The sequence below is a fragment of the Choloepus didactylus genome, chromosome 9, assembly GCF_015220235.1.
Source record: "Choloepus didactylus isolate mChoDid1 chromosome 9, mChoDid1.pri, whole genome shotgun sequence".
Lineage (NCBI taxonomy): Eukaryota > Metazoa > Chordata > Mammalia > Pilosa > Megalonychidae > Choloepus > Choloepus didactylus.
In genome coordinates, this window is record NC_051315.1 from 56,132,092 (window position 1) to 56,159,549 (window position 27,458).

The 27,458-nt window shown below is 38.3% G+C and overlaps 1 protein-coding gene across 3 annotated transcripts in view; it reads left to right on the forward strand.

The window, feature by feature from the left end:
• XIRP2 (xin actin binding repeat containing 2) overlaps positions 1–27,458 on the forward strand; it is a 310,207-nt gene that overhangs the window by 230,468 nt on the left and 52,281 nt on the right. For 2 of the 3 annotated variants that reach the window (XM_037849929.1, XM_037849928.1), the window contains exon 3: positions 25,233–25,393. In XM_037849929.1, coding sequence (XP_037705857.1) covers positions 25,233–25,393 — 161 coding nt within the window. Of the gene's footprint in view, positions 1–15,072; positions 15,083–25,232; positions 25,394–27,458 lie in introns of all 3 variants that reach the window. The other variant, XM_037849930.1, reaches the window with a different exon arrangement.

Sequence of the window (27,458 nt, forward strand, 5' to 3'; positions counted from 1 at the left end):
GAGGGCACTGGGACACTCTGAAAATCTTCTGAGGTTTTCTTCCTGGATATGAAAAACAAGTAGGATCTTACTTGTAATTGCATGGTACCCCAAGGAAAAATGTGTGTGTGTGTGTGTGTGTGTGTGTTCTGTCTATACTTGGCCCAGTGGGTTAGGGAGGCATTTTCTTCTGAACAAAATATGATGGGAAAATGAATGGCATTCAGAATTTTTTGCTAAAACACTTTTCTAATTGCTTTCTGAAGCTCTGTAATAACAGGAGAAATTCTGACAGAAATTAAATTTGGCAGAAAGCCCAAAGTTGATTGGTTTCACTTTCTAAGTAAACATTTTTGTACAGTTCTAATTTTTACTTGCTCTTGTGATACCCTGCTGAGCATTTTTGGTGATGAGCTGTATTTCATTGTGAGAGACTCACAGGTTTACAGGCAAGACATTTATTTTTGCTCCCTCCTGGAAGCTCTAATCTCAACTTTCACATAACTTCCCTGTGCTCCTTAAATAAAGTATGTTGCAGTATTTGAAACTTGCTTTCTAGTCTTTAAAAATATGTAAGAGAGAGAAGGTAACAAAATATGTCACAAGGAACCATAAAAGGATGAACATTAAATCTTCCATTATTATTTCTGGACAAGCTCATTCAAAAAATGCTCAATGGGCATCCACTTTGTATAAACATTATGTTAAATGTTAAATACTTATGAAGCTCATGGCTTTAACCTCAGCCATAAGTTTCTTCTTGGCGATGTAGATACTTTAGTTCCAGGTAACAATAAAAATTTATTAACCAGAGGAGGCGGGGCAAGATGGCAGACTGGTGAGCTGTATGTTTTAGTTACTCCTCCAGGAAAGTAGGTAAAAAGCCAGGAACTGCGTGGACTGGACACCACAGAGCAATCTGTCTTTGGGCATACTTCATACAACACTCATGAAAACGTGGAACTGCTGAGATCAGCGAAATCTGTAAGTTTTTGCGGCCAGGGGACCCGCGCCCCTCCCTGCCAGGCTCAGTCCCGGGGGAGGAGGGGCTGTCAGCTCCAGGAAGGAGAAGGGAGAATTGCAGTGGCTGCTCTTACCGGAAACTCATTCTACTGATTCAAACTCCAACCATAGATAGACTGAGGCCAGACACCAGAGACTCTGAGAGCAGCCAGCCCAGCAGAGAGGAGACAGGCATAGAAAAAAAACAACACGAAAAACTCCAAAATAAAAGCAGAGGATTTTTGGAGTTCTGGTGAACACAGAAAGGGGAAGGGCGGAGATCAGGCCTTGAGGCGCATTTGCAAATCCCGAAGCAAGGCTGATCTCTCTGCCCTGGGCACCTTTCCTTAATGGCCCTGGTTGCTTTGTCTATTAGCATTTCAATAACCCATTAGATCTCTGAGGAGGGCCGTTTTTTTTGTTTTTTTTTTTTTTTTTTTTTTTTTTTTTTTTAAATCCTTTTTGCTTTTTCTAAAACAATTACTCTAAGAAGCTCAATACAGAAAGCTTCAAAGAATTGAAATTTGGGCACGTCAAGTCAAGAGCAGAACTAAGAGAGCTCTGAGACAAAAGGCAATAATCCAGTGGCTGAGAAAATTCACTAAACAACACAACTTCCCAAGAAAAGGGGGGTGTCCGCTCACAGCCACCATCCTGGTGGACAGGAAACACTCCTGCCCATCGCCAGCCCCATAGCCCAGAGCTGCCCCAGACAACCCAGTGTGACGGAAGTGCTTCAAATAACAGGCACACACCACAAAACTGGGCGTGGACATTAGCCTACCCTGCAACCTCAGCTGAATGTCCCAGAGCTGGGAAGGGGGAGCAGTGTGAATTAACAGAGCCCCATTCAGCCATCATTTGAGCAGACTGGGAGCCTCCCAACACAGCCCAGCAGCCCAGAACTGCCCTGGGGGGACGGCACTCACCTGCGACATAGCACAGTCATCCCTCAACAGAGGACCCGGGGTGCACAGCCTGGAAGAGGGGCCCACTTGCAAGTCTCAGGAGCCATACGCCAATACCAAAGACTTGTGGGTCAGTGGCAGAGACAAACTGTGGCAGGACTGAACTGAAGGATTAGACTATTGCAGTAGCTTTAAAACTCTAGGATCATCAGGGAGATTTGATTGTTAGGGCCACCCCCCCTCCCCGACTGCCCAGAAACACGCCCCACATACAGGGCAGGCAACACCAACTACACACGCAAGCTTGGGACACCAATTGGGCCCCACAAGACTCACTCCCCCACTCACCAAAAAGGCTAAGCAGGGGAGATCTGGCTTGTGGAGAACGGGTGGCTCGTGGACGCCACCTGCTGGTTAGTTAGAGAAAGTGTACTCCACGAAGCTGTAGATCTGATAAATTAGAGATAAGGACTTCAACTGGTCTACAAACCCTAAAAGAACCCTATCAAGGTCAGCAAATGCCACGAGGCCAAAAACAACAGAAAATTATAAAGCATATGAAAAAAACAGACGATATGGATAACCCAAGCCCAAGCACCCAAATCAAAAGACCAGAAGAGACACACCTAGAGCAGCTACTCAAAGAACTAAAGATGAACAATGAGACCATAGTACGGGATATGAAGGAAATCAAGAAGACCCTAGAAGAGCATAAAGAAGACATTGCAAGACTAAATAAAAAAATGGATGATCTTATGGAAATTAAAGAAACTGTTGACCAAATTAAAAAGATTCTGGACACTCATAGTACAAGACTAGAGGAAGTTGAACAACGAATCAGTGACCTGGAAGATGACAGAATGGAAAATGAAAACATAAAAGAAAGAATGGGGAAAAAAATTGAAAAACTCGAAATGGACCTCAGGGATATGATAGATAATATGAAACGTCCGAATATAAGACTCATTGGTGTCCCAGAAGGGGAAGAAAAGGGTAAAGGTCTAGGAAGAGTATTCAAAGAAATTGTTGGGGAAAACTTCCCAAATCTTCTAAACAACATAAATACACAAATCATAAATGCTCAGCGAACTCCAAATAGAATAAATCCAAAAAAAACCACTCCGAGACATATACTGATCACACTGTCAAACATAGAAGAGAAGGAGCAAGTTCTGAAAGCAGCAAGAGAAAAGCAATTCACCACATACAAAGGAAACAGCATAAGACTAAGTAGTGACTACTCAGCAGCCACCATGGAGGCGAGAAGGCAGTGGCACGATATATTTAAAATTCTGAGTGAGAGGAATTTCCAGCCAAGAATACTTTATCCAGCAAAGCTCTCCTTCAAATTTGAGGGAGAGCTTAAATTTTTCACAGACAAACAAATGCTGAGAGAATTTGCTAACAAGAGACCTGCCCTACTGGAGATACTAAAGGGAGCCCTACAGACAGAGAAACAAAGACAGGACAGAGAGACTTGGAGAAAGGTTCAGTACTAAAGAGATTCGGTATGGGTACAATAAAGGATATTAATAGAGAGAGGGAAAAATATGGCAAACATAATCCAAAGGATAAGATGGCCGATTCAAGAAATGCCTTCACGGTTTTAACGTTGAATGTAAATGGATTAAACTCCCCAATTAAAAGATATAGATTCGCAGAATGGATCAAAAAAAATGAACCATCAATATGTTGCATACAAGAGACTCATCTTAGACACAGGGACACAAAGAAACTGAAAGTGAAAGGATGGAAAAAAATATTTCATGCAAGCTACAGCCAAAAGAAAGCAGGTGTAGCAATATTAATCTCAGATAAAATAGACTTCAAATGCAGGGATGTTTTGAGAGACAAAGAAGGCCACTACATACTAATAAAAGGGGCAATTCAGCAAGAAGAAATAACAATCGTAAATGTCTATGCACCCAATCAAGGTGCCACAAAATACATGAGAGAAACATTGGCAAAACTAAAGGAAGCAATTGATGTTTCCACAATAATTGTGGGAGACTTCAACACATCACTCTCTCCTATAGATAGATCAACCAGACAGAAGACCAATAAGGAAATTGAAAACCTAAACAATCTGATAAATGAATTAGATTTAACAGACATCTACAGGACATTACATCCCAAATCAACAGGATACACATACTTTTCTAGTGCTCACAGAACTTTCTCCAGAATAGATCATATGCTGGGACATAAAACAAGCCTCAATAAATTTAAAAAGATTGAAATTATTCAAAGCACATTCTCTGACCACAATGGAATACAATTAGAAGTCAATAACCATCAGAGACTTAGAAAATTCACAAATACCTGGAGGTTAAACAACACACTCCTAAACAATCAGTGGGTTAAAGAAGAAATAGCAAGAGAAATTGCTAAATATATAGAGACGAATGAAAATGAGAACACAACATACCAAAACCTATGGGATGCAGCAAAAGCAGTGCTAAGGGGGAAATTTATAGCACTAAACGCATATATTAAAAAGGAAGAAAGAGCCAAAATCAAAGAACTAATGGATCAACTGAAGAAGCTAGAAAATGAACAGCAAACCAATCCTAAACCAAGTAGAAGAAAAGAAATAACAAGGATTAAAGCAGAAATAAATGACATAGAGAACAAAAAAACAATAGAAAGGATAAATATCACCAAAAGTTGGTTCTTTGAGAAGATCAACAAGATTGACAAGCCCCTAGCTAGACTGACAAAATCAAAAAGAGAGAAGACCCATATAAACAAAATAATGAATGAAAAAGGTGACATAACTGCAGATCCTGAAGAAATTAAAAAAATTATAAGAGGATATTATGAACAACTGTATGGCAACAAACTGGATAATGTAGAAGAAATGGACAATTTCCTGGAAACATATGAACAACCTAGACTGACCAGAGAAGAAATAGAAGACCTCAACCAACCCATCACAAGCAAAGAGATCCAATCAGTCATCAAAAATCTTCCCACAAATAAATGCCCAGGGCCAGATGGCTTCACAGGGGAATTCTACCAAACTTTCCAGAAAGAACTGACACCAATCTTACTCAAACTCTTTCAAAACATTGAAAAAAATGGAACACTACCTAACTCATTTTATGAAGCTAACATCAATCTAATACCAAAACCAGGCAAAGATGCTACAAAAAAGGAAAACTACCGGCCAATCTCCCTAATGAATATAGATGCAAAAATCCTCAACAAAATACTTGCAAATCGAATCCAAAGACACATTAAAAAAATCATACACCATGACCAAGTGGGGTTCATTCCAGGCATGCAAGGATGGTTCAACATAAGAAAAACAATCAATGTATTACAACACATTAAAAACTCGAAAGGGAAAAATCAATTGATCATCTCAATAGATGCTGAAAAAGCATTTGACAAAATCCAACATCCGTTTTTGATAAAAACACTTCAAAAGGTAGGAATTGAAGGAAACTTCCTCAACATGATAAAGAGCATATATGAAAAACCCACAGCCAGCATAGTACTCAATGGTGAGAGACTGAAAGCCTTCCCTCTAAGATCAGGAACAAGACAAGGATGCCCGCTGTCACCACTGTTATTCAACATTGTGCTGGAAGTGCTAGCCAGGGCAATCCGGCAAGACAAAGAAATAAAAGGCATCCAAATTGGAAAAGAAGAAGTAAAACTGTCATTGTTTGCAGATGATATGATCTTATATCTAGAAACCCCTGAGAAATCAACGATACACCTACTAGAGCTAATAAACAAATTTAGCAAAGTAGCGGGATACAAGATTAATGCACATAAGTCAGTAATATTTCTATATGCTAGAAATGAACAAACTGAAGACACACTCAAGAAAAAGATACCATTTTCAATAGCAACTAAAAAAATCAAGTACCTAGGAATAAACTTAACCAAAGATGTAAAAGACCTATACAAAGAAAACTACATAACTCTACTAAAAGAAATAGAAGGGGACCTTAAAAGATGGAAAAATATTCCATGTTCATGGATAGGAAGGCTAAATGTCATTAAGATGTCAATTCTACCCAAACTCATCTACAGATTCAATGCAATCCCAATCAAAATTCCAACAACCTACTTTGCAGACTTGGAAAAGCTAGTTATCAAATTTATTTGGAAAGGGAAGATGCCTCGAATTGCTAGACACTTTAAAAAAGAAAAACGAAGTGGGAGGACTTACACTCCCTGACTTTGAAGCTTATTATAAAGCCACAGTTGTCAAAACAGCATGGTACTGGCACAAAGATAGACATATAGATCAATGGAATCGAATTGAGAATTCAGAGATAGACCCTCAGATCTATGGCCGACTGATCTTTGATAAGGCCCCCAAAGTCACCGAACTGAGCCATAATGGTCTTTTCAACAAATGGGGCTGGGAGAGTTGGATATCCATATCCAAAAGAATGAAAGAGGACCCCTACCTCACCCCCTACACAAAAATTAACTCAAAATGGACCAAAGATCTCAATATAAAAGAAAGTACCATTAAACTCCTAGAAGATAATGTAGGAAAACATCTTCAAGACCTTGTATTAGGAGGCCACTTCCTAGACTTTACACCCAAAGCACAAGCAACAAAAGAGAAAATAGATAAATGGGAACTCCTCAAGCTTAGAAGTTTCTGCACCTCAAAGGAATTTCTCAAAAAGGTAAAGAGGCAGCCAACTCAATGGGAAAAAATTTTTGGAAACCATGTATCTGACAAAAGACTGATATCTTGCATATACAAAGAAATCCTACAACTCAATGACAATAGTACAGACAGCCCAATTATAAAATGGGCAAAAGATATGAAAAGACAGTTCTCTGAAGAGGAAATACAAATGGCCAAGAAACACATGAAAAAATGTTCAGCTTCACTAGCTATTAGAGAGATGCAAATTAAGACCACAATGAGATACCATCTAACACCGGTTAGAATGGCTGCCATTAAACAAACAGGAAACTACAAATGCTGGAGGGGATGTGGAGAAATTGGAACTCTTATTCATTGTTGGTGGGACTGTATAATGGTTCAGCCACTCTGGAAGTCAGTCTGGCAGTTCCTTAGAAAACTAGAGATAGAGCTACCATTCGATCCAGCGATTGCACTTCTCGGGATATACCCGGAAGATCGGAAAGCAGTGACACGAACAGATATCTGCACGCCAATGTTCATAGCAGCATTATTCACAATTGCCAAGAGATGGAAACAACCCAAATGTCCATCAACAGATGAGTGGATAAATAAAATGTGGTATATACACACGATGGAATACTACGCGGCAGTAAGAAGGAACGATCTGGTGAAACATATGACAACATGGATGAACCTTGAAGACATAATGCTGAGCGAAATAAGCCAGGCACAAAAAGAGAAATATTATATGCTACCACTAATGTGAACTTTGAAAAATGTAAAACAAATGGTTTATAATGTAGAATGTAGGGGAACTAGCAGTAGAGAGCAATTAAGGAAGGGGGAACAATAATCCAAGAAGAACAGATAAGCTATTTAACGTTCTGGGGATGCCCAGAAATGACTATGGTCTGTTAATTTCTGATGGATGTAGTAGGAACAAGTTCACTGAAATGTTGCTATAGTATGTAACTTTCTTGGGGTAAAGTAGGAACATGTTGGAAGTTAAGCAGTTATCTTAGGTTAGTTGTCTTGTTCTTACTCCCTTGCTATGGTCTCTTTGAAATGTTCTTTTATTGTATGTTTGTTTTCTTTTTAACTTTTTTTTTCATACAGTTGATTTGAAAAAAGAAGGGAAAGTTAAAAAAAAGAAAAAAAGAAAAAAGACAAACAAGGAAAAAAAAAAAAAAAAAAAACGATGTAGTGCCCCCTTGAGGAGCCTGTGGAGAATGCAGGGGTATTCGCCTACCCCACCTCCATGGTTGCTAACATGACCACAGACATAGGGGACTGGTGGTTTGATGGGTTGAGCCCTCTACCATAAGTTTTACCCTTGGGAAGACGGTTGCTGCAAAGGAGAGGCTAGGCCTCCCTGTATTTGTGCCTAAGAGTCTCCTCCTGAATGCCTCTTTGTTGCTCAGATGTGGCCCTCTCTCTCTGGCTAAGCCAACTTGAAAGGTGAAATCACTGCCCTCCCCCCTTCGTGGGATCAGACACCCAGGGAAGTGAATCTCCCTGACAACGTGGAATATGACTCCCGGGGAGGAATGTAGACCCGGCATCGTGGGATGGAGAACATCTTCTTGACCAAAAGGGGGATGTGAAAGGAAATGAAATAAGCTTCAGTGGCAGAGAGATTCCAAAACGAGCCGAGAGATCACTCTGGTGGGCACTCTTACGCACACTTTAGACAACCTTTTTTAGGTTCTAAAGAATTGGGGTAGCTGGTGGTGGATACCTGAAACTATTAAACTACAACCCAGAACCCATGAATCTCGAAGACAGTTGTATAAAAATGTAGCTTATGAGGGGTGACAGTGGGATTGGGAATGCCATAAGGACCAAACTCCACTTTGTCTAGTTTATGGGTCGATGTGTAGAAAAGTAGGGGAAGCAAACAAACAGACAAAGGTACCTAGTGTTCTTTTTTACTTCAATTGCTCTTTTTCACTCTAATTATTATTCTTGTTATTTTTGTGTGTGTGCTAATGAAGGTGTCAGGGATTGATTTAGGTGATGAATGTACAACTATATAATGGTACTGTAAACAATCGAAAGTACAATTTGTTTTGTATGACTGCGTGGTATGTGAATATATCTCAATAAAATGATGATTAAAAAAAAAAAAAAAAAAAAAAATTTATTAACCAGATCTGCAAAAATGTTTAGGGATGGCTATGTCACACAGTTAGGGAAACACAAGCATGATATCCTTAGAAATGCCTTGTATTATTTCCCACCTACCATAAGCGCCCATGAGGAGCATTTTTAGCCACTGTGTGGATGGCTTCCATATTCACAATGTATCTGCTGCCATTTTATAAAGATTCTTTGGCTGAAATGGTGGTAGCATGGTTCTGCAGACTATTGGAAGATTTAGCCTGGTCCGTAACCTGTGGTTGTAATTAAGGATCTGATTTTTTCAAAATAGCCTATGAAGACAGACAAGTGGAGGCTTAACTTTATGGTCTGAGTTCCCTTTTGGCGAGTTCTTCTTGTGCAGAGTAGACCATACTTAAGTGGCTTAGCCCTTTTCCCAAGGCTTTTGGTCTCTGAAAGGAATAGTCTAGAAAAGTGATTTCCATACTATTTTACAACTCTGAAAATGTAACTTCACATGGAATTTTATTAAAAAGCCCAACGTAACAGAATTATTATTTGTTATTGTTTTTTATATTTGTCCCCCTCCTCTCCCTTTCTTCCCCTTACCTTCCACTACACCTAAGTTTAAATACCATTGGTTTAGGTAAATTTTTCTTGTGAGTTTTAATTAAAATCTTTGTTATTCACAGATGTTACTGTCTTAATGGAAAAGGGCAAGTTTCAATGTGAATAACAGTTAAAGGCTGATTTTCACCTTCAACCATAAAAATAAGAGTGAAATAAGCAGCATAAACTTGGTTTTCCAATTATGGTGCACTTACAGGAATAGTATTTGAATCTGAGCCAAATATTTAAGTAAATAATTTAAAGGATGATGAGACAAACTATGTACTCTGTATGTATCTTAAGAAGAGAAGACTAATAAATTACTTCTTTACTACTTTGGACTGTTCCTAGAACCAGCATATTTAGGAATCTGACACCATCTCTTTTTTTTGAAATTACACCCTATATTTATACTCAAAGGGTATTTGGATCTTGTTATTTATGACAGGGAAGTGTAATCCAGCACCTGATTGATTCAATGTTTTGATACGTTAAAATGATCATAGCTTTAATTTATAAACATCTCTGTTCTTAATTTAATGAGACTGTTCCAGCATTACCCAGCATCCCTTACAATTATGGGCAACAGTAATCCCAAGGTGGTTGTGACTGTCAAACACCTGAATAAGATACCAACTACATTTCATTTTAGAGTATGTTACAAAAACCTATAGGTTTGATAAGAAAAAAATCTCACATGGATATTAACATTTCCATGCTTGGCAATTTTATCATCCTACCCAAGATTAAATGATTAAAGATCATATTGTTGTGAAGGTGTTAAATTCTTTAAGTAGAATTTTCTAAGCACAACACTGCTCTGAAAGAGTGAATTTACTTCAGTAGATTACTCATCAAGCAATGTGTTGCATTATTTAAGCCTTACTTTTCTCCTTGATAGCTTAGCTTTTCCAAATAATGTTGGCAAAAGAAAGTATGTGGAATTAGTGTGGTTCCCCTTCTTTGATCAAGTCTATCAGCCATTAAGTTCAAAAGAAAAAATATCAAAGAATGTTGCTGTTTGTGGATTTAAGCAAAGAAAGCATTTTAAACAAAAACTTATTTAAGGGCATTGAAAAGAGTTTGTGTAAATTCAGAGACTGTTCTTCTGTAAGACAAAAGGAGCATTGAATTAAATCATTTTACTTTTCAAAGGAAAAGGTTGATTAGTGGAAGAAAAGCTGTCACAGCATCTATTGTCTAAATCATTGAGAATTAGTATTTGAAGACTTGGACTTTTTAAAAATGTTCTTTGTCAGAATAAATTTCAGATGCTAACCTTAACAAAGTGGTGGAAGTTGGGAAAAGGATGAAGAATTGGGAAATTCCTAAAAACGTATCCAAAAAAACATTGCCTGTTCTATAATACAAATAGTACAGAGATGATTTAAGGTAATAGTCAGTAAATAACTTCATACCTCTGCCTACACTCAAACAACATAAAGGTGAGCATGCTAGGAAGATGTTTTCAAAATTTAATCATACATGTCCGTTACTGTGGCCTAATTTTGATTTGTTGAATGCCGACAGCATATACAAACTATTTGTAAGTTTAGTATACAAGAGAGGCAAAGTGGATCTTTTTAGGAAAAGAAACATTCTAAACTAATATCCGTGAGTCATTTCCATCTAATAATGAATGTTTCAATCCCAAATTGAAATTACTTTCAGAGTATTCTAGGGGCTCTGAAGATTTTAAAGGTTCTAGTGGACATTTCAACCAGTCTGTTTTAACAGTGCCTTTTAGAGTCAGCACATATCTGCTACTCAGAGACCAAGCTTGACAACTGTCTATGGCTCACAGATGGGAGCATGTTTGATTGCTGTTTCTAAGTTTTCAGTTCCAGTGTAGAAAATCAGAAAAGAGATAAATTCTACTAACAGGTTCACTGGCCTAATAACTGAGACACATGAGGGAAGGTTTGGAGAGCTGGAAATCATGGGGAAGTTCATGAAAAGAAAATTAGAAATTAAGCAGTTCAGAAACAAAGAATAAGTAAAGTTGTATCAAAGAGGTAGCAATTCAGGGAGCATTAGAATAACGTAGAATCATATAAAATTTTGGATTTTCTAAAACAGAGGCTTTAGGGAGAAAATGATGGAAATCAATTTAAATAGGAGAAATATCCAAATTACATAGGAAGACTATTCATATTCAAATTAACTGAATATAGCAATACCTCTTTATTTAGGGGTTTTCTGCACAGTGTAACATTTTGCAACATATGGGTACTTAGTAGGGCAACAGAGGAATGAAACATAAATGAGGAATGCAGACTCCTCCTCTTCATTTTTGGTAAGTAACCCAAAGGCAACAGGGACTTAAAGAATGGTCCAGTCAACAGGTGCAGTCAGGGATTCATTGTGCCAAGCCCACTGCTCAGAGTTCCCATAGGGAAGTGAATAAAGTGAAGAACTTTGAATGATGGTTTCATGATTTTACCTACAATGCACAGAGAAAGGTAAAAACATGAAGAACCATTGGGGAAGGTGAAACAAGGGAGCAGATCTGTCCTTAAACTGTGATATACTAGGGTAATTTTCTGGAACTTTACATTTTCAGAAGACTCCCAAATTGTTTGCTGTTGAAGAGCTGGTGTTTCATTGACTAGTGCCCAATACATGGACAAACCAACCCTTTAAATATGATATACATCGAGTTAGTCATTTCTTCTCTTCTATATCCTTTGCTCCATCCCTGCAGCTATATGAGTAAGACCATGCTACTTCTCTCATCTCAATCTTGTCTTTTAATTGTCCGTTCTTTCATGGTTTATTGAGTTCTACTTTCAGGCAGTGTGGTGGTTACTGGGTTTCTTGAGAGGAATGAAAAAGAAAAAAAACTTTAGATTCAAATGGACCAGAGTCTCATCTTATCCCACTCCTGCTAGTTAAGAGATATGGGGAAATTTATTAATTTTTCTTATTTTCAAATTCCCCTTCCATGAATTTTTCTCTAAATAATAATACCCACATTTCAGGATGGTTGGAATCTATTGAGCATTTTTTGAGTGCATACTATGTGTAAAATACTCTTAACTTTTATACATTTCATTGATTCTTCACAGGCAACCATATGGGTAGATCTCATATAGGTAAGAAAAAAGAGGCCTAGAGAAGTTAAGCAGCTTCAAATTCAAACAGTAAGTGCCAGAGATAAAACCAAAATCAGACATTGTGGGTCCAGAGCCATGGTTACTGCACCTGTAGCTCTGCCTCCTCCCACATAAAGTGCCCAAGAAGAGCCTGGTATAAAACGGGTTTGCAAAGTGAGTTTAGTCCTGCTTTATCCTGAAGGTACTTTATTCTTGTTGGTGGAAGATGAAAGAAGTGAAGAAGACAAAGGGGCTCATAGATACACTAAAAACTGTTAAGTAATATAGACAGTAGGTGCACAGCAGAGGAAGCTACTCAATGCCAGGGTTAAGTGGGGACAATTTGAAGGGAAAATGAGCCATTCTGTGGCTCCATGTAAGTGACTTTCAACAGTATCAGGTCTTTTTTACAGTTTATCCATTTTAATTAATTTCATGTCTAGTCAAATAAATGTGGTTGGGGTGCCAGGAATGTGGACTGTGGGCACTACCTTCCTCAAGAGAGCCACGGAAGGAGGGCACTGTTTGGCATGTATTCGGACAAGCTGTATCCTCGGTAGGACCAGCCATATAGGAACTTGTTTTATTCAGAAGTCAGCATGTTGAAATGATGCTGACTTCCATTATTTCTGTTTTTAGAGACAAAACAAGATCAATACTCCTTAGGATACTTATTTCTAGAGGATCTTTCAGGTGTTTTTCCTTTCTCAGGAAACAGATGTTTGTGGAATGTATGACTAGAGTCTGAAGAGGAGAATTCATCAAATACCCCCATTGTGTACCTGGGATGCAGATTTAAACAAGGGAACACTTAGTTTGGAATCATGACCCCACTTTCCAGGTGCTGGAGCAGAAAAGATCACTAGAAAATGAGACCAGTAGCTCCTTATAGTAAAGTTTGACTCTTTCCAGTTCACTTGAATCAATAACTAACACCTTCTCAAGTTTGATCTCTATAGTGACCTAAACAATAAAGCTGAAGAAATGGCTTTGATTTCTAATTCTAAACTCAGGCTTAAAAGAACAAAGAAGAAACCACTAAGAGGCATATAAATTCAGCTTGTTGGTTTCCCCTTATATTTATCCCTATATAAACCCTGAAATCAATGTCTGGAAAGGATTTGTGTGCAGCTTTTTAGGAGAAAAAATAGAGGATTCATACACTTAATTAAAAATTTGCTTTGCAATAAAAATATTCTATTTTAATGAAAACATATCAACATAAGAGACTATGTAGAGTTGAATGGCCTGGTATTCAGAAATGCCTAAACTCAATTCCAGGCTGTTCTGGTTTGCTAATGCTGCTGGAATGCAAAACACCAGAGATGGATTGGCTTTTATAAAGGGGGTTTATTTGGTTACAAAGTTACAATCTTAAGGTCATAAAGTGTCCAAGGTAAGTCATCAGCAATTGGTTACCTTCACTGGAGGATGGCCAATGGTGTCCGGAAAACCTCTGTTAGCTGGGAAGGCACATGACTGGCGTCTGCTCCAAAGTTCTCGTTTCAAAATGGCTTTCTCCCAGGATGTTCCTCTCTAGGCTGCAGTTCCACAAAAGTGTCACTCTCAGTTGCTCTTGGGGTCTTTGTCCTCTCTTAGCTTCTCTGGAGCAACAGTGTGCTTTCAACAGCCATCTTCAAACTGTCTCTCATCTGCATCTGCTGTCTCAGCTTCTATGCATTCTTCAAAGTGTCCCTCTTGGCCATAGCTCCTCTTCAAAATGTCATTCTCAGCTGCACTGAGTTCCTTCTGTTTGTCAGCTCATTTATATGGCTCCAGTGATTTAATTTCGACCCACCCTGAATGGGTGGGATAACACCTCCATGGAAATTATCCAATCAGAATCATCACCCACAGTTTGGTGGGGTGCTTCTCCACGGAAACACTCAAAGAATTACAATCTAATCAACACTGATACATCTGCCCACACAAGATTACATTAAAGAAAATGGCATTTTGGGGGACATAATACATTCAAACCAGCACACAGGCTAAGCCATCTACACTATGATTTTATCTTTTGGGTATTACTTTCCTCATCCATAAAAGGGAATCATGCCACCTGTCTGATATGGCTGTTCTGAGGATTAATGAGATAATACATGTAAAATGCTTAACATATAATAGACACTCATTCCTCAATAGTTATCACTATTATAATGTAATATAAGACAGACTGTACCAGGAAAATGTCTGAGTAGATTTATATTGTAAATTGGGCATCATCTACATGCATTTTATGATTCTAATTTATTTGAACATTTAAAATTTAAATCATTTAATTCAACATTGATTTTTTTACTGGCCAATTCTTGGACTAAACTAAGTAATTAATTTTTAAAAAAATTAATAGCAACAAGATTAAATTTTCAATTTAGCAATATTAATGTACTAATGATTATCTCATTTCTGACTAAATTCTGTTCGTTTGTAACTGTTCTGATACTAGAGGAACTTTCTGTGAGGTGATAGAGGCTGCACAAAACAGAGGACAAGTCCATATACCAAGAAGTTATTGCAATTAGAAATGGCAGTTCTGTGACTCCAAGACATTAGATTCTAAATGGATATTTAAGCTGAGTCATATAAATACATACAGGTGGACATTTCTTCTTTGCTTCATGAAGAATAACTTCAAATATGTCTCCATCACAGACTAGTTTGTATAAATGTATCTGTGTAATTTGGAGGAGCGGGAACTGAAATATGCCTTAATAAAAATTGATTGTGTAGTAATTTCTGACCTGGACAGATATATCTATGTGCTTACTTGATGCCTGTGTTAGTTTCCTATTGCTGCTCTAGTAAATTATCACAAACTTTGTGGCTTATAACAATGCAAATGTATTATCTTATAGTTCTTGAGGCCAAAATTCCCAAAATCAAGCTGTTGGCCTCATTACCTTCCCCTGGAGTCTCTAGGGAAGACTTCATGTACTTGCATTTTCCAGTTTGTATAGGCAGCCTGCATTCCTTGTGTAGTCCCTGCATCTTCAAAGCCTTCAGTGCATTTTCAAATCTCTTTCTCTTTCTCTGACCTTTGCTTCTGTCATCCCATATCCTTCTCTGATTCTGTCTCTCCTGCCTCCCTCTTTCCCTTGCAAGTTCTCTTGTGATAGCATTGTACCCACACAGCCAATCCAGTATAATCTTCCCTTCTCAAGATCTTTAATTTAACCACATCTGTAAAGTTATCTTGACATGCAAGGTAACATATTCACAGAATCTGGGAATTACTGCATGAGTATATGTGGGGGACTAGTATTCTACCACAGTCTACTCTCTGGCCCCCAAACTTTCACATCCATCCCACAGACAAAATATATTCACCCCAACCCAATAGTCTCAACCCATCATGGGATCAATTTAAAGTCCAAATTCTCATTAAACTCTAATCAGCTCAAAATTTCCAAATTTCATCATTTAAATCATCTAATCAGATTTAGGTGAGACTCTGAACATGATCTATCCTGCAACAAATTTCCTCTACATATATGAATATGTAAACTAGAAAACAAGTTATCTTCTCTCAAAATACAATGGTGGGAGAGAACCTAAGATGGCGGCTAGGTGAGACAGGGCAAAAAAACACCTCCATGAAAAATACTAGATAAAAATGAGAAAGTGACCCAGAACACCAGTTTCAGCGATGCACCAGCTGGACAAGGTCTGCTAAAACCACAGGGATGTGCACTTGGTGAAACTGGGAGTCTGCATTCTGAAACGAGTGAGTAAGCCAGCTGAAAGTCCCGCGACCTTGCTGTGGTGTGGGGAAACCGGGGGTTGGCATTTAGAAATGGACTAGTTCTTTTTAAAAATAACAAACAAACCCAGGAGTGGCTGCAGTTACGTGAGTGAGAACCGCACAGTGAAGCATGACAGGAGTGGGCTGTGCCAACCTCTCGGTGTCTGGCATGGAGGATAGACCGCTGCTGATTCCCTCAGGGCCAGGGGGGCAGAGAAGAGAGCCAAAAGGAGAAAGAAATCGTGCTGCTTGCAGCCGGCTCCCCAGTGGGCTGGAGACATTCCTGCCCAGGGCCGTACCCACAGCCCAGAGCCATGCCAGGAAACCCAGTGTGATGGGGAGTGTATCCCACGGCAGTACGCACACACCACAGTATCAGCCATGGACAGGGCCCTTGGGTGCATACACAGCTAGTTGTCCCAGAGCTGGGAAGGCAGAGCTGTGTGAAAAGGCAGGGGGTTGAAATGCCCCATTCAGCCATCTTTGCCTCAGGCTGGGAGTGCCCATGCACAGCCCGGGAGCCCAGGGCTTCCCTTGAGGGACGGCGTGCACTTGTGACGTAGCACAGCCTTCCCTCAGCAGAGGTTCTGGAAGATCACAGCTGAGAAGGGGGGCCCACTCAGAAAACCCAGGGCCACTATGTCAATGCTGGGGACTTGTGGGTCAGCAGCAGAGAAAATCTGTGGCAAGACTGAAATGAAGTCTTAGACTCTTGCAACAGCCTTGAATCTCCGGGAACACCTGGGATGTTTGATTATTAAAGCTGCCCTGCCTCCCTAATCACCCAGACACACACCCCACATTCAGGGGGGACAGCACCAGCAACACACCCAAACTGAGTTCACCAGTTGAACCCCACAAGAATCATTTCCCCACACACCACAAAGACAAAGGTGAGGAGAACTGACTTGAGGGGAATAGGTGACTTGCAGACGCCATCTGCTGGTTAGTTAGAGAAAGGGTACACCACCAAGTTGTAGATCTGAAGAATTAGAATGGTATTTTTTACAACTTGAAAGAAACCTATCAAGCAAAGCAAATGCCAAGAGGCCAAAAACAACAGAAAATCTTAAAGCATATGATAAAACCAGACGATATGGAGAACCCAATCCTAAACACCCAATTCAAAATATCAGAAGAGACACAGTACTTGGCTCAGTTAATCAAAGGACTACAATCAAAGAACGAGAGCATGGCACAGGATATAAAGGACATGAAGAAGAACATGGCACAGGATATAAAGGACATGAAGAAGAACATGGCACAGGATATAAAGGACATAAAGAAGACCCTAGAAGAGTATAAAGAAGAAATTGCAAAAGTAAAAAAAAAAAAATAGAAGATCTTATGGAACTAAAAGAAACTATTGGCCAAATTAAAAAGACTCTGGATACTCATAATACAAGATTAGAGGAAGCTGAACAACAACTCAGTGTCCTAGAGGACCATGGAACAGAGGATGAAAGAACAAAAGAAAGAATGGAGAAAAAATTGAAAAAATCAAAATGGATCTCAGGGATGCAATAGATATAATAAAATGTCCAGATTTAAGACTCGTTGGTGTCCCAGAAGGGGAAGAGAAGGGTAAAGGTCTAGAAAGAGTATTCAAAGAAATTGTTGTGGAAAACTTCCCAAATCTTCTACACAATATAAATACACAAAGCATAAATGCCCAGTGAACTCCAAACAGAATAAATCCAAATAAACCCACTCCAAGACATATTCTGATCAGACTGTCAAATACTGAAGAGAAGGAGCAAGTTCTGAAAGCAGCAAGAGAAAAGCAATTCACCACATACAAAGGAAACAACATAAGACTAAGCTGTGACTACTCAGTGGCCACCATGGAGGCGAGAAGGCAGTGGCATGACATATTTAAAATTCTGAGAGAGAAAAATTTCCAACCAAGAATACTTTATCCAGCAAAACTCTCCTTCAAATTTGAGGGAGAGCTTACATTTTTCACAGACAAACAAATGCTGAGAGAGTTTGCCAATAAAAGACCTGCCCTACTTCAGATACTAAAGGAGCCCTACCAATAGAGAAACAAAGAAAGGAGAGAGAGATATAGAGAATTTTAGCAGACGTATATAGAACCTTACATCCCAAATCACCAGGACACACATTTTTCTCTAGTGATCACAGATCTTTCTCCAGAATTGACCATATGCTGTGACATAAAACAAGCCTCAATAAATTAAAAAACAAAAACAGTTGAGTATATTCAAAGCACATTCTCTGACCACAATGGAATACAAATAGAAGTCAATAATTTTTGATTTGTAATTCCACTATTTACTTCCTACATGATATAAAATACACAAACTCTAATGACAAATCAATGGTTTTGGACTCAATGTAAAATATGTAATTTTTGACAAGAACTATATAAAGGTGGAGGAATGGAGGAGTATAGGAACATAGTTTACGTGTCCTATTGAAGTTAAGTTGGTATCAAAGATAAACAAGATTGTTGTGGATTTAAGAGGTTAATTTTAAGCCCCATAGTAAACACAAAGAAATTATCAGAGAATAGGACCATAGAGATGAAAAGTAGAGTATGGGTTACTAGAAGTGGGGGAAGGGGCAATGGGGAGTTAAGAAATGAGTGTAGGGTTGCTGTTTGAGAGGAAGGGAAATTTCTAGTAATGGATGGTGGGAAGGTGATAGCATTGCAACATTCTAAATGTGATTAATCCCACTAATGGAATGCTAGGGAGGGGGTGGAATGGGAAGATTTAGGCTGTATATATGATTCCACAATTGGGAAAAAAAAAAAAAAGACAGTCTAAATAGATGACAATTAAATGCCAAGGATGATCCTGGATGGGATCTGAGGATGGAGGACGGGAGGCTCAAAGGGACACAGTTGAGACATAAGGAAAAAAAAAAAAGGAATTATGGAATGTAAGCTTTGTATCAATATTGAATTTCTTGAACTTCTTAGCTGCACTTAATGGGATTGCATAAAAGAATGTTCTTGTTCATGGGAATTGTATATGTGAATTATAGTGTTTGTTCAAGGATGTGTGCAGCTTGCTGTCATATGTTCAGAAGACAGAGCAATAGATGATGGATGATAGATGAGGGAGGGAGGGAGGGAAAGAGAAATGGCCGTGTGACAGCATGTTAAAGTTGGTGGATTGGGGTTATCGGGGGCGGGGGTCGGGGTATGCTGGAGTTCTGTGTATGGGGATTGTATTGCTTTTGCAACTGTTCCTATAACTTTGAATTTATTTCAAAATAAAAAAAAAATACAGTGGTGGATCAGGCATGGGATACCAGTTATAGAGTTTTCCATTCAAGGGAGAAAATGGAAGGAAAAAGAAGTTAGCAGTTACAAGCAATTTCAAAATCCAGCAGGGCAAGCTCCATTAGGTTTCAAGGTCTGGGAATAAATCATTGTGGCTCTTGGTTCTGCCCTTTGAGACCTTAGCTCTGTGCTCCAGGTCATCCTTCCTTTCCCATGAAGGGTAACTGTGCTGGTTTGAATCTATTGTATACTCCAGAAAAGCCTGTGTTCTTTTAATCCAGTCTTGAGGGGGCAGGCGTACTGTTGGTGGGACATTTTGATTAGTTGTTTCCATGGAGATTTGACCTACCCAATTCAAGATGCATCTTAATCCTTTACTGGAGTCCTTTAAGAGAGCTCACAGAGAGAGAGAGAGAGCTCAGGGAAGCTAGAAGAGAAAGAAAATGCCCTGGAAGAAGCAAGAAGGACCCACAGAAACTGAGAGCCATTTTGAAACCAGGGTGCAAGAGAGAAGGACCAGCAGATGTTGCCATGTGCCTTCCCATTGAGAGGAACCCTAGATGCCATCACTCTTTCTTCAGAGAAGGTGTTGTCCTGTTGATGCCTTAACTGAGACATTTTCACAGTCTTAGAATTTTAACTTGTAACTTAATAAATCCCCACTGTTAAAAGCCAACCCATTTCTGGTATATTGCATTCTGGCAGCTTTAGCAAACCGAAACGGTAACGCATGTTTGTAACCGAGTAGTTTTATAAGCCCATTTCCTGCCATTAGAATTTGGGGAGTTGGACAGTCTTCTTTCATTTTGTCCTTTCCTTTTCAGTCCAAGTTGACAGTTTTCTGCTGGTGTAACATTCTCAAGGACCTTTTAGGTCTCTTGTGCACATCTCTTGTGTAGGTCTATTATGGAAGTTCATTAGACAAGAGACTTCTCCACAGACCTTTCCTGGATAATCCATCTCTATTCCTGGCTTCTGCTGAGATGGCTGAGGGAACCCAGAGTCACATGACTAATCTCTTTAAATACCTCTCTGGGTGTCAGAATACTGTGACATTTTTATCTATTCAAGGCTCCTGCAAAAGGTTTTCCAGCCAAACCTTTGGCTTTCTCTCCAGAACCAGAGCATGCTTTGTTGATAGTGAATGTCCTGATTTTAGTGGCTTTTGCAATCTGGATAAGCTGACAATTTCCCTGTTGCTTAACTGTTCTTCCCTCTATCTCTTTCCTCTCATACTTTGCCATGAGCAGCAAGAAGGAACCAGGCATTACCTTCAACACTCTGTGTGAAAATCTCCTCAAATAAATATCCAAGTTCATAGTTTACAAATTCTTTCCACATAAATACAGAACACAATTTTGCTAATTACTACCACCATGTAACAATGATTCCCTTCCCTCCAGTTTTCAATAAAATGTTCCTCATTTTCTTCTGCACCCTCATCACCAGTGACTTTAACATCCATGTTTCTACCAAAAGTCTCTTTATGACAATTTAAGTATTATCTAAGACAATACAGGTTTTCTTTACCATACTCCTGACTTTCCTCTGAGTCCTCACTAAGTAGAATCATTAATAACCATATTTCTACTAACGGTCTGTTCAAGGCAAATCTAGGCTTTTTATATCATGGTCCTCAAAATCCCCCCAGTAGCCAATTCAAAGCCATCTCCACATGTTTAGGTTTTTGATACAGTAGCACCCTACTCTGGTATCAAAATTTGTATTAGTTTCCTATTGCTGCTGTAACAAATTATCACAAACTGAGTAGCTTAAAACAGCACAAATTTATTACCTAGCCCCTCTGGAAATCCAAAGCCCAAATGGGTTCACTGAGTTGGAATAAAGGTGTCAGCTGGGCCACACCTACTCTTGAGGCTCTAGGGAAGTCTCTCTTTACTTTCCTTTCCCAGCTTCTAGAGCCAACTTGTATTCTTTGGCTCCTGAACCTTTCCTCTATCTTCAAAGCCAGCATCTTCAAAGCTTCAAATCTCTCTCTCTCTCTCTCCCTCTCTCTCTCTCTGCATTACATCCCCTGCTCTGACTCTAATGCTTTTGCCCCGCTGTTTTCCATATTGGAACTCTTGTGATTACACTGACTCCACCTGGATAATCCAGGATATTCTCCTCATCTCAAGATCCATAATTTAACACAACTGCAAAGTCCCTGTTGCCATATAAGGAAACATAGTCACAGGCTCAGGGAATGAGTATGTGGAGATCTTTGCAATATTCTGTCTATTACAGTGCTGCATCTTGTCTTCTTCCTACAACAGACAACTGGATGTACAGGATCTCTTTTGGTTCCTGTGAGTTAGGAAAATACTAGTTGGAGAAGGGTTATAGAGAAGCAAGAACTCACCGTTTTTATTACTATGAAAGATATGCTTTTGTTACTGTATAAAGCTTTGTAATCAGATAAATGGATGGGTTTCGGGGCAAGGGGCAACTGTAAATGCAATAACAATGAATTTTGGTGGACTAGGACCATAGGGAGGTTAGTTTAACAAATGGAAGCTGATTCAGTGTGGCCACGTGCTGAAAGGAGGACACCATATAGTTTTGTGCTGTCATGGCATACACTTCTGCTCACTTTACTCCCTTGCCCCTCCTGTCCATGTTTTTTAAGAACTGTGAATTAATGGAAGACTGTCGTATAATTTGCTCTTTCATTTTTTTCTCCATCTATTTCTTGGTTTTATAACATTCAAATGAAGAAAAGAATATATAAAAGTCCAACTGATTACAAATTTGATTTGGCAGCAGCATTCTGAATATTAGAAAAGATGAATTTTATTATTAGCAGAGGGATATGCAAATGTTAAGAATTATAACAAAATTTATTCATGCTAAAAGGTCTGAGCCTATGATATGTCTATCAGTATGATATCCTGCACACAAATCCGAACTGAGTTGAATATGATATATTTAGGTTTGGTAAAATTTATTTCATCACTCTCTCAATTTAGTTCTAAATCAATTTTCCAAGTACTGAGCAGTTGACTTCTTTATAATGCATGCATAATAAAATAGTGAGGCTACTCATATGTCACCAAAGTTTACTTACCTTCTTGAAGATGGTATCTGTGTTTGCTCCACTTTTGTGAAGCACTCTCTCTGCCTGACTTTAGATGGGAACTAAAAAATGGCTTCTTGAATTGATTTTAGCAAATTTCAAAGAAAAAAAAATTCTCATTTTTTGCTAATAAATTTAAATTGCTATTAAACTTTAGAATGTCTTTTGAGTCATAATTTACATTGTCTAGCCATTTAGTCATCTGAAAATTCTATTTTTCTGTTCCTTTTGTACACAGAGCACTTTAATCTTTTAGCCTGTTCCTCCACTGTTTGATTTGCGTACTTACAGATTTCAGCACTTCCTGTTTTTCCATAGATATTTTTTGACCATAAGGCTCTTTACTTGTTCTTCTATGTTTCCTTTCTCTTTAAAAAGACCCTAAGTACATTGCATACTGTTCTCCAAACTCAAACAATTTCATCCAAGTCTTTTGAAATAGGGCATTATGAAGGCTCAAGCTTGATGTTCCTATCCTTTTCCCACTGGTCCCCAAGGAAGGGACTCTCTTGTCACCCCCACAAATTTACGTTAGGCATCATCAGCACCAGGATAGCAGTAGATAGTTGTACTGCATTACTGCTCTGTGAGTTAGACTGGGCAGCAAGCATTACCTTGATTGTCAGATGAATAAACAGAAAGACATTGACTAAGGAGGTTAAGGAAACAATGTGGGCACAGCCTGTTAGTTTATGGTAATTTTTCAACTCCACCATCCTACCGGAGTTGAGAAGACAGTTACTGACGGAAAAAAAGCCATAAAAGGGAGTGTTTTTTTACTGTGATCAACCTAAAAGGCCTTGAGACAGTGGAATCCAAATCTCTTAATATCCAAGCCACTTATTTTCTGACCATTAATGTCAGGCATTTCCCTCTAGGATGAAATACTGGGAAAAAATTGAATATTGAAAAATAAACACCATCTTTGTAAATTTTAGCAAAAATAAATGGTTTTCTGGTAAGAGTACCAAAAGAATGAACATGTTTCTTCTGAGGGATTTTATTTTAAAACTTGTATTTCAATGTGGAGAAACTTTGAGGGTTATGTTCAATAAATTCTATATAGTGTCTTTTCTCAACAAAGAAAAAAAGAGTACATCTAGATATAAACAATTTATCTATGCAGATAGATAATCCACCAGGAAAGATAAATATGTATTTATTCAGCATGTGAAAGGTGTTCAGCAGTTTGTGGGAACCTCCTTTTATCAGAATTAACTGGAGGAGTATGTTTTTGTTAGATATGAGGCTGTGCATGACAAGGGAATTTCAAAATAGCTGACATTTGTTGTGAGCATAAATCAGCATTGTACAATCAGGGCATTCATATAACTTCTTACCCCTATATTTGTTGTATCTGTTTGATAGCACATTAAATAAAATAAATTTACAATTTTAATTAAAATATATGGCATTTTTTTTTAGTAAAGTCTCTATGAAAAGCAAAATACTCAGGGAAGTAAAAAATAATGTGATTTTTATTTTAATGTTTTCTGGGCTACAGGGACTGTTCTCAACTGCTGTTGAGTATATAAATTTTGAAGAAGCTAATAGAAAAAGCAAATAATTCAACAAGATGGTTCAGTGTTGGGCCTAAGGGAGGAGGGAGGAGGAACAGGGAACAGAGGAAGTTTGGCTGGCTGTTACCTGGGGTTGGTTTGGTCTTGGTTCACAGTGATGGAATCAAACCATCTGAATAATGTATTCCAGACAGCCCATGAGTCACAGGAACTAGCAGCCCCAAGGGAGAATGAGTGATGACTACACACACACAGACACACACACACACACACACATCTCTACCGTGCCTTGACAGCTCGCAGAATGAGTCCTTCACATTATTTTGGATTTAGAATGCTTTAAGAGTGAAAAATAAACCATATGGCAGAATGATAACATAACAAAGAGTGCTATATTAAATAATAAAAATTTTGTGATCCAGCATTTGCACACATATTAGCTAAGTAACCATGGACAGTCAGCACCTGCTGGTCAGTTTTCTTATATCTAAAAAAAGCAGGTTACACTAGGTTAGACTAGATGATCTCTAAGACCATTCTGTTTCTAACAATTGTTCTGTGATCATGTGATCAGTCTTTTTTTCTGTTTCCAAGTATGTAATACCTACTACCCTGTATTTTTGTTAGGTAGATGGCTCAAAGGGGAAAATATCTGAAATGCATGATTGACAAAGCTATTTCAACAATACTGTTATTTCTTTATTATGTAACCTACCTCAATGAATAAAAGAAAAAATCTGCAGTGTATAATCCTCCTAGGATTTGCATATTTTAGATAGAAATATCTCCATGGGAGTTGGGGTGTGGTGAGAACAGCAAATAGCGATTTTTAGAGTTGCTGAAAGTTTAGTCAACCATATTTAAATCTACAACTTATTAATTGTATGATCTTGGGAAAGTTTCTTAACCTCCTTATCTGTAAATTTTAGAAAATAATAACACCTACCTCATGGGGTTGTTAGAGAGTCAATGAGATAATGCTCTTATTGCATTTAGCATAATTCCGATGCTCGAGTGATGTTAATTATTAACATGATGTGGCTCTTAAGAATTCTTTGTCATGAGAATAATTCCAGAGTAGAAGTGGAGATAATATTTTCTTTTGATGTTTACATAAGCACATGCTGATATACAGTTGTTTTCCAACTTTGTTTGAAATTTGGAAGAAAGAAGGGGACTGAAACACTGAGACTATTGTTAAATGTTGTAGTCTGGTTTAGGAGCCCAAATATTTTAAATGCCTCCACTGTTCATAAGGTGATGCTATTTTCTGTTCAAATTTTTTACATGTATCTGAGCATGCTATATTTGTTTTCAGCAACTGTTCAGCCTAAGAAGCCTGTGAGTGGATTTGTAGAAGACAGCACTTCACTGAGCAGAGGTGTGTCAGACCTCCAGGAGGTGGTCTCCTTGAAGGAGCGGATGGCAAAGTACCAGGCAGCCGTCTCCAGGGGTGACTGCCACAGCTTCTCTGCTAATGTAAGCTGCTCTGGCGGTGCTGCATTAAGCGATGTGCTTGTTGTCTGTTCTTCACACTTGCTCCTGGCATTTGCAATATAAGAATACTACTGGCCAGTGGGATAAAGCAGAAAGAGCATGGAAATAGTGTGAATCAAATCCAGATCTGAATTTGTGTCAGCTCTATTACTTATTAGCTGTGTGAATTTGGGCTTCTATTGTAACCCCTCTCTGAGCTTGGGTTTTCTTAACTGAAAAATGGTAATAAGACATCCACTGCATATGGGCTTGGTAAGGAGTCAGTAATACTTTATGTGTAAGCCCTAGGCACTGTAAAATGCATTATTATTATTATCATTATCACTTAACCTATAGCTATTCTCCTCAGGAAGGTTGGGAATTAATTTCAAATTTTAATAATGTGGGTTTGCTTGCTGCCCTCCTTGGTCTCATGTATGGTTCATTTAAATTCACTAAAAGTATAATTTCTTTTGCTTTTCTCATTTTCTCTGTATGCACTAAATCCATTAGGAGTAGCTTAATCAACATAGAAATGAGACAGATTAGCAATGTAGACACTCTGCTAAACCAATTATGATTATAGGAAACTGCAGGATTCAGTGAGACCACCAGTTTTTAGAGCCAACACATTATAAAGCCATATTCGAAAGAATTTGTTGAGTTCCATGTTCTGTGGCCTTCAATTAACAGCATTTGAGGAGTCATTTTAATAAGAGCAGCTTTTCAGCTTATTGGAATATAAGGATGTTCTTTTATATTTATTAACTCCAAATTAGTATTGTTGTTCATTTAACCCACCAAAAACATGCTGAGAAAAGAGAGGGGGGTGAGAGGAAGAGAGAGGAAGAGTGAGAGAGAGCGAGAAAAAGAGAAAGAATGAATAGCCAAAAAGGGAGATATTTTTAAATAGCTCCTGTTGACATTCTTTACAAATTAGGACAAGGCTGATTGTGCTAAATTCATTACCAATATTATAATTCTAAATAACATTTGGGTTTTTACATAATTACTAAAATACTTTTTGGATACAGCCTACATTTTTTAATGAATGTATAGAAATGACATAAATAACTAGATCACTTCCAAAACAAATAATATGCCTATGCCTCCTACCAGTCTGTTTAGATAGCACCCCCTGCTGGATAATTAAGGAACTTTATTACAAATCAGTGTTCTAAATTGGAGCAAATGATGCTTGGAGGAAAGAGCCCATTTTGAAAATACCTAGTTAAAAACTGGTTACTTTATAAACAATGTTTTGTTTAGGAAGACGTAAATCATTCAAGGCACTAGAAGAGTATACCATAAAGTAAGTAGGTATCAGGGCACGATTACTATGTATAATGTGCTAAAAACCAAAATGCTTAAACCAGGCACATAAGGTAACTAAATTACCCCATTATCTAATACAAAAGTCAATAATTTTAATGCTATTTTGAAAACAGTTTATCTACAAGGAATTTTGTAACTCTTCTGGAAGTAGAGGTGAGGGCCTTTGTTGTCCTTCTCTTTCCTGCCTATTTTACAGAAAAGAAAACTGAGGGGAAATGATTTATGGGAGAATAGAGAATTAAGAAGCGATGAAACCAAGATAAATTCCAAGTCTTGACTCTAGCACACTTTTAACTATATTCAACTGCCTCCTCTTTAACAAGAAAGCACTGTGGCTCACTATATCACCCTACTATTTAATTTGACCCTAAATACATATTGTGAGAAGGAAGAATACATGTATTTTCTCAGAGGAATCCTAATAAATAACTAAAGAAAAGCAAAATAACTACCTTGCTCTGTCAGTTGCCCCAAATTTTTTAAGTGCAAAATCAGGAAACCACTAATTATGCCCCAAATAGAATCTGCTATATTTTGGTCAAATTTTGATAGTGGACAAGGCTCAGTTTCTCTTTGTTCTAAACTCAGCCAGATAGCAAGTGGTTAAACCTAAATGAAACTCGTGACTGTGAAAAGGCAATTGTCTGCAGAAGCCCTCTGGAAGAGAGGGGGCAAGTAACATTTGTAGAGCAATGAATTAAAACACCACTTTCTGTGCTGCACAATTTGATTC